This window comes from Corvus moneduloides, chromosome 10 (assembly GCF_009650955.1).
Source record: "Corvus moneduloides isolate bCorMon1 chromosome 10, bCorMon1.pri, whole genome shotgun sequence".
NCBI lineage: Eukaryota > Metazoa > Chordata > Aves > Passeriformes > Corvidae > Corvus > Corvus moneduloides.
Window position 1 is genome coordinate 19,261,480 of NC_045485.1, and position 12,653 is coordinate 19,274,132.

The 12,653-nt window shown below is 64.6% G+C and overlaps 1 protein-coding gene across 2 annotated transcripts; it reads right to left on the bottom strand.

Annotated features, from left to right (window-relative positions):
* Positions 1–1,102: 1,102 nt before the first annotated feature.
* On the bottom strand, positions 1,103–8,848 carry CHRD (chordin). Of its 2 annotated transcripts, none has more exons than XM_032120135.1 (23): positions 8,704–8,848; positions 8,276–8,379; positions 7,652–7,775; positions 7,122–7,259; positions 6,928–7,045; positions 5,932–6,028; positions 5,687–5,828; positions 5,473–5,613; positions 4,916–4,998; positions 4,680–4,827; positions 4,476–4,582; positions 4,275–4,391; positions 4,031–4,193; positions 3,697–3,938; positions 3,497–3,610; positions 3,051–3,263; positions 2,875–2,968; positions 2,705–2,761; positions 2,511–2,614; positions 2,262–2,364; positions 1,989–2,143; positions 1,730–1,823; positions 1,103–1,578 (listed from the first exon to the last, which is right to left on the bottom strand). In XM_032120135.1, the coding sequence occupies exons 1-23, from the start codon at positions 8,831–8,833 to the stop codon at positions 1,511–1,513; spliced, it is 2,856 nt and encodes a 951-aa protein (XP_031976026.1). In that variant the 5' UTR covers positions 8,834–8,848; the 3' UTR covers positions 1,103–1,510. The 2 variants fall into 2 exon arrangements, with proteins under 2 accessions (XP_031976026.1, XP_031976025.1); XM_032120134.1 differs by having other exon boundaries at positions 7,652–7,778.
* Between the last annotated feature and the right edge of the window lie 3,805 nt (positions 8,849–12,653).

The following is a 12,653-nucleotide window of genomic DNA, read 5'->3' on the forward strand; positions in this document are numbered from 1 at the left end:
ACCGGTTTGAGGCAGGGAGGTGACAAAATGGGTTGCCCGCTCATTGTATCCCCAGGCACGGAGCTCCCTCCTTGCTCGTCAGCTCCTGGCACTGCCCCGTGGCAGCAGGGATGTTCATCCGGCGGGGAAGCCCTGTGCCAGGACACATGCTCTGCCCACTGCCACCAGCGTGCCTGGCTGTGGGCCACCAGCACACTGCAAGGCCACCACAGGTGATGCCACCCTCCTGGCACAGGCGCCTGTGTGCCTGTGGGTGTACTCAGGGCAGGACACCCAGCCTAGCGCACAGGGCTTTGTCCCAGCCCAGTGTGCCCCAGTGCCATTCTTCTATTGCTCTACCACTACTCCAGTCTAGCCTAGTGTCACCTTGGGTGTGGCCCCAGTAGGCTAACATTTTCCCCCTAGAGTGCTGAGGTTTTGCCACTATGCCTTACTGCTGTCCCAGTAGAGCCTAGTGTTACTTTCCCTACAGCTCAGGCACTGTTCCAATACAAGCCAGTATAGCTCTGACTGTCCCAGTCCTCCCAGTGTATACCAGCACAGTATGAGTGGCCCCAGAGATCCCTCAGTCCTCCACATTAGGGACTGAAGGGCAGGTGGCAACATTGGGTCTCCCATGGGCCCCACAAGGCCTTAGTCCAGTGCAGCTGTACTGGGATGACTGGGGTTGCTGGGGTGTCTGTGCCCAGCCCTGGGCACGCGGCTGGCTGTGGGTGCTGCAGGACAGGGCCTCCAAGGGTGGCAGCTGGCTTGGGGCCCCAGGCTGGGCTCTTCATGCCACCATGGAGGTGTGGGGAACAGAATCCTGGTGTCCTTGTGCCAGCGGGCACCGTCTACAACTGTGTTGGCAACCTCCTCCGTGGGCAGAGGTTGGCATCATGGCTCCAGCTGTGGGCACTGTACACTGCTCTGGTCCTCTCCAGTGCCACCCCACAGCCCATAGGGATATCCTCATCCTGGCATTGGCTTCCATACCCCATATCCCCTAATATACATCCCCAACCACAGCAATGCCAGGGCCTGCAAGTTCCCCTGGTGTCCAGCACGGGATGCAGGGGCACGGCCCTGTGCCTGCTGCTGCTAGGAAGAGACAGGAGCCGGGTGGGCAATAGCTCTGGTTTTAATAAATACATCTTGACCCTCATCCACTGCCACCATAAATTATGTGAGAAACCCGGCCGAGACAGGGTGGGTGCAGCAAACAGGGGACAGAGGGACTTTACACTATGTACAACATGGGCATGATGCCCGCTGGCCAGGAGGGCTTGAGGGGCAGGGCAGCAGGTGCCCCAACCTCCATGCGCCCGGCCACTGCCCACTGGCATGAGCGGGTAGGGCAGTCCTGGCATTGCAGTTGTGCTGAGATGGGGTGCCCAGGCTGGGGGCCTGGCCACGTGCACCCCACTGTGCTCCTCTGTGCCCCCCGCCCTGCACGGGCAGGGGCAATAGGTAGTGGGGCCCCCCCATGCAAGCGCTGAGTGCTTGCCCTGCTCCGGGCAGCAGTGACTGCTCAGTGGCTCCGTGACTCCACCTTGGCATCATGGACCTTCTCCCGTGCATCTGAGGGGGCATCCAGGGCTGGGGGGAGAAAGCAGGGCTGAGAGATGGGCACAGTGGGTGCCAGGAGGGCACTTGGGGTGGTTGTGCTCAGCACCAAGGAGACTGGGAGGTGTGGGGGCTGCCACAGAGTGTTTGGGCAGTGGTGCCGATGTGTGAGCACTGCACTCACCACGGCACTTGGCACAGCAGGGGTTGTCCCTTGTGGCAGGGCTAGCGCAGGCAGATGGGGGGCACTCCTGGCGCTGGCAGTGCGTCTCCCCCGACTGGAGAGCAGAGAGAGGGGCTGAGCACCAGGGCTGGGGTGCAGCAGCTCCTCAGGGTGCAGTGGGTGTCCGGGGTGCTGCTCTCCCACCCATTCTCAAAGCCCTGGGGACTGGCATAGGGGCACCTTCCCTTCCCCTGGTGCCGCCCCAGGCTGGCACACTCACCACACACCAGCACAGGATACACTTCATTTCTCCAAAGGGCGGCACAGAGGGGTGCCAGCTCTCGTTGTTGAGGTACCAGCGGCGCCCGAAGCGGCACGCCCGTGGCGCATCCGCCTGCATGGAGTCAGCCAGCTCCAGGGCGCTCTTCTCTGGGGCTGCAGGAAAGGACACTGGAAGGATGCCCGCCTGTGGCAGGGCAGCCTGTGGCCTTGCCAGTGGGGGCACACGGGAGCTACACGGGGAGAACGGAGGGCAGGAGAGGGGTGCAGGTACCTGGGCACTGCTTGCAGCAGTCAGAGGGGCTGGCGCGCACAGGGTTGGCACAGGTGAGCCGTGGGCACTGCACCTTCTCACAATGCACTTCACCTGTGGTGCCCTGCAGGGAGGGCACGGGGCTCACGGGAGGCACAGGGCAGGCAGCGCCCCATGCCCTGGTTTGAGCCTCAGGCACGGTGCCTGGTAACTGAGATGACCCACAGGTGCCAGACCAGGTTGGGGGGCGAGTCGGGAACCTGCACCCACCTTGCAGGTACAAATGGCACATTTGATGAGGCCAAAGGGGGGCACGACAGGGTGCCAGCGAGTGCCGGAGCCTCGCCATGTCTTGTCGCCATCAAAGTAGCAGCCTAGGAGAGGAAGAAGAAGAGGAAGTCACAGCCCTTGTGAGTCAGCCTTTGCAGAGCTGCCCCCTCAGCCCATGCCCACAAGGACTTTACCCTCGCTACTGTCCCGTGCCCGCTCCAGCTTCAGCTCTTCCTGCTCTGTCTTCTTCTCTACAAGGAAGAGGAAGGCCATGAGGGGATGCACACGGTGCCAGCAGCCAAGTCTCCGAGAGGGACCCCCACCTTGTTTTCACAAGGAACCCCCCAGCCCATCCCCCAGGTACCTTCACAGATGGGGCAGCACAGCTCTTCTGGGTGCACCTGGTGGGTACAGTTGAGGGGCTGGCACAAGATGGGGTCGCAGATCACTGTGCGCTTCTGGGGACAGCAGGGATGGGGTTCATTGCGGAGGGGCATTACTGATGGGTGCTGCCCCTCCAGCACAATCCCCGGCTCGTACCTGGCAGCTGCAGATGGAGCATTTCTTGTCGTAGTCAGGTGCCCAGCGGGTGCCATGTGCCCGGTGCTGACCCTCAAAGAAGCAGGAGTTGGGGTCTTTCTTCAGCTGCTCCAGGTCCCTGGTCTTGGTGCTCTCGGAGACCTCAGCCTGCCCCAGGGACTCCCCCGGGGCCAGGCGGGTCCCTCCTGCATGGCACTGGTTGGGAATGTGCACCTGGAGGGGCAATGAGCAGGAGGTCACTTCCCATGCTGGTGCCTCGCTGGCCTCCATGGTCAGGGCTGGTGAAGGGACCTCCCATGACCACAGAACACTGATGTGTACTGCTGTACTGCTAGGACCTTCTAACAGAGTGATCCTGTGCCCTTCCACCCCGCTCCAGGCAGTGCCACCCAGTCCCAGGCAGCAGTTGGGATGGGTAGGGGTGCCCTGTCCCGATGAGGACCTACCCGTCCCCGCATCTCCCCATTGGGGTGTGCTTTGGTGCTGACTTGCAGGAAAGCAGTGCCCTGGGCCAGGTGCTGCAGCAGGTCGGCGTCCAGGTCCTTCACCACCCCCTGAGCCTGTCGTGGCAAGAGGGGCACCAGGGTGGGGATAAGGTCTGGCCCAGCCCCTGCTGCAGTGTGCCCTGACCAGGTGCCCACCTTACCTCAGTGCTGTAGAAACCCTTGAGCAGGCGCTTGTGCTGGTGGGGGCGGGTGCCCATCTCCCCCAGCTCGGCCACCCCATGGATGTGGGCACTGACAGTGCCGTCGCTTGGCCGTCCCAGCCCCGCCACCGAGATCTCATAGTGCAGGTGGCAGTGCTCATCCAGCGAGAGCCAGGCGTGCCCACCAGCGCCACTGTGCACTGGGGGGGACACCAGCTGCCCTGCCAATGCCACGGGCATCTCTGCGCACAGACAGGGACCATGGGGGGGGGTGGGTGGTGTGTGGGAGGGCTGCCCCACTGCCCCCCATTACCACCCCACAAGTCCCTGGTACCTGTGTAGCGGGCGAGCAGCCCACTGTAGGGCAGGGAGATGATTTGGCCCCGCAGCTCACCCTCCGCCCAATCCTTGGTGGCCACATTGAGGAAGAGCTCATTTTGTAGAAGCATGTGGGCATCGCGGGCGCTGGGGCTCTGCCAGGCACCCCAGGCCTGCCACTGGCGGGAGATCATGCAGGTTGGGACAGGGATTCACCCAAAGTCCCTATGCCACCCCTCCCAGCATAGGTTAGTGCTCACCAGCCCATCCTTGTAGCTGGGTGTTATGTCAAACAGGATGTTCCTCTTGCTTTTCCGCCGGGGCTTGGTCTCCAGTGTGATGCCCACAACCTCGCTGGCAGTGCCCACTACCTGCACCTGTGGGTAGAGTGCCAAGGGGCAGTGCCAGGGTGGAAGATACCCCTGGGACCCGCGAGAGGGAAATGGGTGTCCACCACTTACCTGGTACTCCAGGGTGCCATTCTCATGCAGTGCCAGTTTGGCTGAGCCCACAGCCCCAGTTTTGGTCGGCAGCAAAGCATCCGCTCCGCACAGCACACTTTGGATGGCTTCAGCCCGAGGAGAGAGGCACAGGGGTGGGTGAGATTGGCATGGAGGTGAGCACAGCAACCCCCCTGCACCCCAGGGTGCCTGCCCTGCGCTCACTGTCACAGCTGCGGCGGGTGGTGATGGTGCCAGCCAGCTGCCGTGCGTGCCGGCCCTCCGTCTCAGCCGCAATGCGGAGCTGCCCCTGCACCAGCAACTGCAGCTCCTGGGCAGACAGGTCACTCAGCACCTCCGCGAAGTCGGGGTCCTGACAGCGGGGGTAGAGTGCCATGGATCAGCCTTGGTGCTCTGGGCACCGTGGCTGCTGGGGCACGTGGGGGAACAGAAGGCTTTACCTCCACAGTGATGTTGGTGTGGACCTCCCGTAATGTCTGGCCCTGGTGCAGGATGCGGACCCTCAGTGGGACCCAGGGGGATTCTGGACATGACAGAGGGGAGTAGACCCACTGGACCAGGGGTCTGCAACCACTGTGAAACCCACTCCTCTATGCCTACCGTCTCCAACCCCCTGGCACTTTTTTGCCAGCTGCCTGCCCCTGTGTGCCTGGACCCTCACCATTCCCTCCAGCACCCCCTGAATCCGTGCACACCCACGTCACAAACCTGTCCTTCTTGCACAACAACCCTCACATCCCATATGCTCTCCAGCACTCCCAGTCACCCCACATAGGTGCACACCGTCTGCTCCCCACCATGTGCACCCCAAATCACCCAACATACAACGTATGCACACCTCACCCTTCACCCCACCCCCAGCCCCTATACCCACCCTGAGCCTCACACCCAGCCCAGGCACCCATCCTGACCCCACAGATGCTGACCCATGCACCCCCTCAGCTCTATGTCGCCCCATCTGGGCAGTGCCTCCCTCCCCTTCCCTGCCTGCTCTCACCCCTTGCTCCAGGCTCCAGCAGTCCCCGGGCCATGAGGATGAAGTGCAGGTTGTTCTCCGTGTCGCTCAGTGTCAGCATGGCCATGCCCCCAGCACCCAAGTGCAAGGGGTCCAACGAGGTCAGGATGGCACCGAACGTCTCTGTGCAGGGACAGGGGCATGAGGGACATTCTGGTGGGCACCCACTGGGTGTGCCTGCCAGAGCTGGACTTACCTGCGAAGAGTGCCCGGTGCTTGAGGATGTGCCCGTGGACCTCTCCAGACGGCTGTGCCCGGGTGATGAGGGATACACGGAGTTGTTCCCCCCGCAGGAGCTGGACATTGGCTTTGGACACCGTCCTCCACATCCCGCAGAGCTGTGGTTGATGGATGGAAGGGCTGGGCGGTGGCTGGGGGGCACCGCACACCCGGCAGGGTGGGAAGGAGCACCGTGCCCCCTGCCCTCCCAGCCCCTCTCACCATGCCGTCCTCAGGGGCAGCGCTCTTCTGCACGGGGTGTTCAAACAGCACGTTACCCTCGGGGTCACTGAAACGCACCCGGCTCGGCCGCCCCAGCCTGCGGGCATCCGCGGGGTGAGCAAGGGCCATGTGCCTGCCCTCCCCCTCCCCCGGCACCACCCTCAGCATCAGGCACAGGGGTGTGTCGGGGAGGGCACAGGGGAGTCACCGGGGGTTTGGGGTGGGCAGGAGAAGGATGACGTTCCCCTGCGGTGCCAAGCGCCAGACTCTGCCCACCCATTCCAGGACTAGCCCAACACTGCTGTCCTGCCAAATGCCAGCTCGGCACGAGTTCTCTGGACTCCCCTATCCTGGAGCGGTGTCTAACCGGCACAAAGCAGGATGGGGGTCTCTGCCGGGAAAGGCACCATGGCAGGACCCGCAGGGAGCTGACTGTTCAGGCTGTAAATAAGGAGCATTTTCGGCTCCGCTTGGCTCCCCCTGTCAGAGCTGGAAATTAGTCACCACTTTACTATGCAAAGGGGCCTGGAAGCGAGGAAGAGCAGAAGAAACTGGAGCGGGAAGGAGGGAGGGAGAGGAGAGGCTCTGCTGCTGGCGGGCATCCGGGAAGGGCACGGCAAGGATGGGGAACCCTGGCAGCAGTGCCAAGGCACTGCCCACCGGCAGAGCCTGCAGGGTGGCACAGTAGTTCTGCCAGCTGCACCCACGGGAGCCCTGGAACCGTTCCCGTTTGTTCCCAGTCCAGACCTGGAGGCAAATGGGTGAGGCTGGGCCGACACTGTGGGTGTGCCGAAATTCTGGCTGCTGACCTAGGCTGGAGCCCAGCACATTGCCCCCCCTTCCCCAAATCTCTCACTCTGTCAGTGCAAGGCTCTGGCACCTTGGGAGGGATGTCAGAAGGGAACAGAAGGGCACAAACACTGTTAAATTCCCCCCCTTTTTCCAGAGAGCCGCCTGATGTGCCAGGCTGGACAGGCAGCAGCAGGCAGGACTCACCGCTCGTAGCTGATGGAGAAGAGCAGGGAAGAGCGCAGCAGGGTGAAGCGAGCCTTGGCCACTGCGCTGGACGTGGGGCGCCATGGCTCTGGGCCACTCGTCAGCAAGGCCACAAACTCTGGGGAGAGGATGCTGCTGATGAGGGGGAGCATGGGGGGTGCCCCACACTGCTGCTGCCTGGGCAGGTGGCTCACCTGTGCGGGCATCGTCGCGAACCAGGCCCTCAGAGCTGAGGTAGGAGCGGTCATTGTAGGGCTTGTCCAAGTCATCCTCCTTGTCCTGGAAGTACTCGAAGGTGTCAAAGCGGGGTGCAGGGCTCTTCTCTGGGGGGCCTGGCAAGGTTGGCATGGGGTGGACACAGGAGGACACCATCACACCAGGCTGCTTGTGCCCAAGAGCTCGGAATGGGGGACAATAGTAAATCCCCCCTCTTGAGACAGACTGAGATGTGCCCTGTGAGTCACTATGGGGCTCTTAGCTGGGGTGTGCTGTGCACAGGCACATGGACAGGCAGGGCATTTAGCCCTGTGCGCCTTCCCTGCATTCCTTTCAGGCTGTTCCCATCAGGGCTTCCCCCTGCCCATCAGATTTTGGGCACTGGTGACTTTCATAACACATTGACTAACCCTTCTCAAAGGGGTGTGCAATGCCCCCTTTCCCAGGCCAGTGGGGGATGCTGGGGGGCTGGGGGGGCTCCCTGCAAGGAAGCACCCACTCTCCTCACCTTTGGGGCAGGTGTGGCAGCAGTGCCCAGGCAGCAGCGTGGCCCGGGGACAGGCAGGCACGGGGCAGTCCTGCTTCATGTTCTTGCAGTTCACTTTCCCCACGGGCTTCCCCCGGTGGTTCCTCTGCTGTGGAGGGGCCAAGAAGACCCCAGGAGAGCCGTGCCAAGGTGTTCCCAGTCACGCCCTCCCGGCACAGCCTGGCTTCCCCCATCTTTTTCCATCTGGAGCCCCTGGGCACCTTGCACAGTCCCCAGATGCCTGTACGGCAGCCAAACCCGGGCCCCCTCCCCACGGCCCCCAGGCTCCTGACCAGCTGTGCGTGGCCCCGCCAGCCCCGGCCTCAGGGAACTGCTCGGAGGGAAGGAGGGAGGGGGCCGGAGGCCATCCCCGAGGAGGGGGAGGAAGAATGAAGCCTGATCCTTTAAACCCCCCTTCCCCTCCCCCTGCCGCGGGGGAGGACATCCAGGTGTCCGGCTGGCTGAAGGGATCCCGCTTCCCTCTTCCATGGGAAGGAGAGGAGTGCACTGAACAGAGGGGTCGAACTCCCTCCCTGCCAGCCCCCTCCCCAGCAGAGCCGGGTGCCGGGGGGTCTCCCAGGGAAAGGGGTGTGTGGGGGCACTCACCGGCTCACAGTGACAGATAACGCAGCGCATCACCCCGAAGGGCTCCCCCAGGTCCGGGTGCCACGTCTCCTCCAGGGCATAGAAATGCCCCCCGAAGGCGCAGCCTGCGGAGACCCCACTACCACTCACCGCCGTCCCGGTCGTCTCCGGGCCGCGGGCACCCCCCTGCCGCAGCCCCGGACCGGCCGGCACCGCCCCGCCGCCCGCTGCGCTGCCGGTGCCGGTTCGGGCCAGCCGGGGGGCCCGGGGCGGAACGCGGGGTGCCAGAGAACGGGGGGTGCAGGCATGCGATGCACGACGGGGGTGCGGGTGGCAGGGAGGGGGTGCCCGACGCGGGATGCGTGACGGGGGGGGTGCGGCAGCGGCTTGTACAGGACCGGGGGTGCGCGGAGAGGGGGAAGGAGGGGTGTAGGGCAGGGGGCTCCTACCTGCCGCCCCGCCGGGGGGCAGCGGATCCGTGTCGGGCCGGATGGGCAGGGCGAGCTTGGGGCGGGCGGCGCGGCCGGGCAGGGGCCGGAGCGGGAGCAGGGCGAGCAGCAACAGCGCAGCGGCGCGCATGGTGCCGGCCGGCCGGGGCGGGCGGACCGGGACCGGAGGCGGCGGCGGGGAGGGGGGGCCGGGCGCTGCCGGGCGCTGCCGCCGCCTCTGCCCGGCTGCCGGCTCCGGCTCCGCTTTATAGGCGGCGGCATGGGCAAGCGGGAGCTGCGAGCCCTGTGCAAACAAAGGCCCCGCTAATGAGGCGCAGGCAGCGGCCAGCCGGGGGGGTATGCGCCCCCCGCCGCGCTCCGACCCCCCCACATTCCCCCGGGCCCCGGCCCCGCCGCCCCCGCCTGGCACGGGCCGTCCTGTCCTGTCCCGTCCTGCGGCACCCGGGGGACGCGGCTGCCCCGCCAGGCAGGGGGTACCCCCGGCCTCGGGATGTCCTGGGGATCCCCCCCCATTCGTTGCTCCCCCTCTCCCCGGGCATGTGGTACCCCCGAGTGCAGAGCATCCCTACTCACATGCCAGCCCCAGGGGAACCTGAGGGATGGTGGTTGGAACCAGATGGTCTTTAAGGTCCTTTCCAACCCAGCCCAGTCTATTATATGATTCTAGGATATAACCCTCCCTCAGGGCATCCGGCACTCTCAGGTTTTGGGCATCCTGGGGTCATCCCCTCCCAATTCACACAACATCCTCTGAGATATAGGGCACTATATGGAGATACCATCACCACCATCCACACCCCTTCCACAGAGCTAGGGGTGTTCCTGAGCACTGGACATCCCAGGCATGCCACCATTCACATGCCCCTCTTCAAGGCCATGAGCCCCGTCGGAGTCTCTCATCCACATAACCCCCCTCGGGAATACGGCGTTTGCAGGGCACACCCGTTCAAACGCTGGTCTCCTCAGTCCGTGTACTCTTCCCGGCATGGGGCACCTCCTGGGCACAGAGCATCCTGGCATCTCCACATCCACACAGTCCACCTTCAGTCATGAGCCCTTCCAGGGCTCATTGTCCTTCACTCCCCAGGCATGAGACATCCTGGGGACTACTCCATCCACTCAGTCCACTCCCAGGCCACTTGGCACCCCAGGACACAGGACACTGCAATGCACTGGCCATCCACTGTTCCCCTGCAGCCAGCCCTTCCTCCTTCCACTCAGCACCCCTGAGCATGGGCTCCCAAAACAGCCAGCCCCCTCCCCCAATCCACACTGCGAAGGCACAACCAACCCCCTCCAGCTCATGCCTTCCACATTCCTAGATTTCTCCAGCTGCTGCCCACCCTGGGCAGAGCAAGGCTCCAGAGTGGGACCCTGGGTCCTGCCCACCAATGACAGTGGCTGCAGGGGAAGGTTCCCTTGCCCAGGGAGGGAAGGGGCATCTGGAGGGTGTGGGGGGGGGGTGGTTCTTCGAGAGCAGCACCCAGCACCAGTCCCACTCTTCACCCACTCCTGGGCTGGTAAGGGTGGCAGAGGTTGGCAGTGAGTAAGCACCATGGAAAACTTTGGGGAAAGCATCATCCATCTGGGGAAACTGAGGCATGAACTCAGGGGAGGGGAAGCCTATGAGGAGTAGGGGCAGCTTGTGTCACCCATGTCCCTGTTGCCATCCCCGCCGAGGGTGGCAGGGAGAGGCTGCGGGTGGTGGGTGCGTGGCAGGCGGGCGCCCGGCAGGGGGAAGGCGGGTGGGGAGGGGAGGAGGGGGAAGCGTGGGGCTGCCAAAATCAACTCCGGGCGGTGCAAACACCCGGCCAGCTGCGCGGTGTAGCTAGGGAAACACGGCACAGCTGGAGCACAACAGGCCCCTGCCTCCCCAGAAGGCTCCTCCTGGGCCTCCCCGCAGCCCAGCGAGCAGCTGGGGGGGCTGCAGCCCACCGCCCCTTGCCCCAGTGCCAGCATGGGGTTGCCCATCCCCGGCTTGTCCATGGCTGCCCCATCCCATTCCCTGCCCTAGTTTGGCACACATCTCCGCGCAGAGCGACACCTCTCCCGGGGCGGGCAGTGCGGCAGGGGGGCTTGGCCTTGCAAGGGACCTGGTCCGTGGCAGGAGCTGGCAGAAGGCAGGGAGGAGCAGCCGGGCTTACCCCGGCAGGACAGCCCGCTGGCATGGCCAGGGCTGGGACACTGCCAGGACCTCGGGCATCCCCCCGGGCACGGCTGTCCCGGACACCCTGCTGCCTGCGAGTGCGTTCTGCAAGCAGCGACCATGCCTGGCAGCACGGCACCCCTTGGTCCTGTGCCCTCCCCGTTGTCCCCAGCGGTGTCACTGACCTGTCCCCTCTCCTGTCTCCCGACGTCCTCGCTGGCCGGGGATCCAGCGACGTGGAGGGCAGGGAAGGGTTGGGGTCTTTGTGGCTGTGCCAGCGTCGCTGCACGGTGCCCGCTGCAGCACAGCAGCGGCCCTGGGGACGGCGGGACGTGAGCGGGGCTGAGCAGGGAGGAGGCGGGCGATGGCTCCCAGCTGTCCCGCCGATGCCAGGAATCCGGTGCTGGCTCTGTGCACCCAGAACTCGTCACAGTCTCCTGGCTCGTCTGCGGGACACGGGGAAGCGATGAGGGAAGCTCCCTCCCCTTTCCCGGGGAAAGGAAAGACAGACGGGGAACCCGCCTGGCTGCAGCCCTCGGCACGAGGGAATCCGAGGCACTGGGCGGTAGCTTGAGGGAGAGGGGGGCTGCAGGGGCGTCCCGGCACTGCCAGGCTGGGACCGGGGTGGTATGCTGGCGTGCGCTATCATGTCAGGAGGGTGCTGAGCATCCCTGCCCGCGGAGGCGGGCATAGCCACTGCGGTGGGCAAGGAGGAAATTGATGCCCCGGCCGTGCCTGGGCTTTCCTCATCCACAGCCTGGGCTGCCCCTGGAAATGCCGAGGAGTGCCCTCATCAAAAGGCATACGTGGCTTGACAGAGCCTCGGGGGTCTCTGTGCCTTTGGAGAAGGGATGGTGCCGGCCAAGGGTGGTGCTGGGAAAGGGTCCTGGTCCCGCCAGCTGCTTCCCAGCGCCCGCACATATATATGTGTGAGGAGCAGCGCCCTGCACAAAGGCACCTCTGAGGCTCCAGAGCTGGGCCTGGCGCCGGCACGTCCCCAACGGGGCTGCCAGCTGTGGGCAGCTGGAGCTGCACTGCGATGGAGACCGCTGGCCATGGGCAGCCTCAAGCCTGCATCTTCACCCCTCCACCACCTCTTCCCAGGGTGGGCACTGGCTTGTCCCCGGTGGGGAGGTGGTGGTCCCACGGGATGTCTCCTGTCCCAGCAAAGTGCAGGTGGGATGCTCCAAAGGTGCCCTACTGAACAACGTGTAGTTCTGCAGGGGCTTTGTGGGCACGTGCCCTGCCCAGTGGTGAGGGTCCCATGGAGGATTCCAGAGGATCGTGGTGCCAGGGCTGTGCCATGCCTGGCGTGGGGGTGTCTCAGCAGGCCCTCACCCGAGCTCTGCCCCACGCAGCTCCCATTGTCTGCCCTCATTAGCTGCTGCCTGCTCGCGGCTTTGAACATGAGCCGGGCTCAGGGCGACAGGAAGGAGCCTCTGCTCTCCCGGGATGGGGTCGTGGTGCAACTACGTGCCCTGGGCCCCCCTTCCCACAGCCTCCCGCTGCCTTCTGGGCATCCCAACACACCCTCCAGGCATGAGCCTGGAGACGGGAAGGCATGTGGGGTACCCCCCCTCTCCAAAAAGAGCCCCCCTCGACTGCCCCGCCCTGTTGTGGGACACAGAGAGCCGTCAGCCTCCCCAAAGCTTTGTGCCGAGTGTGGCTTGTGCCGTGTCTAATCCCCCCGGCCTCACACACACGCGGCGGGGCGGGCGGGGGGGGGGGGGGGGGCTGTCGTAATGGGTGGAAATATCTCATAATTCATGTTGGACACAGGGATTACAGCCGTTCCGGCAATATT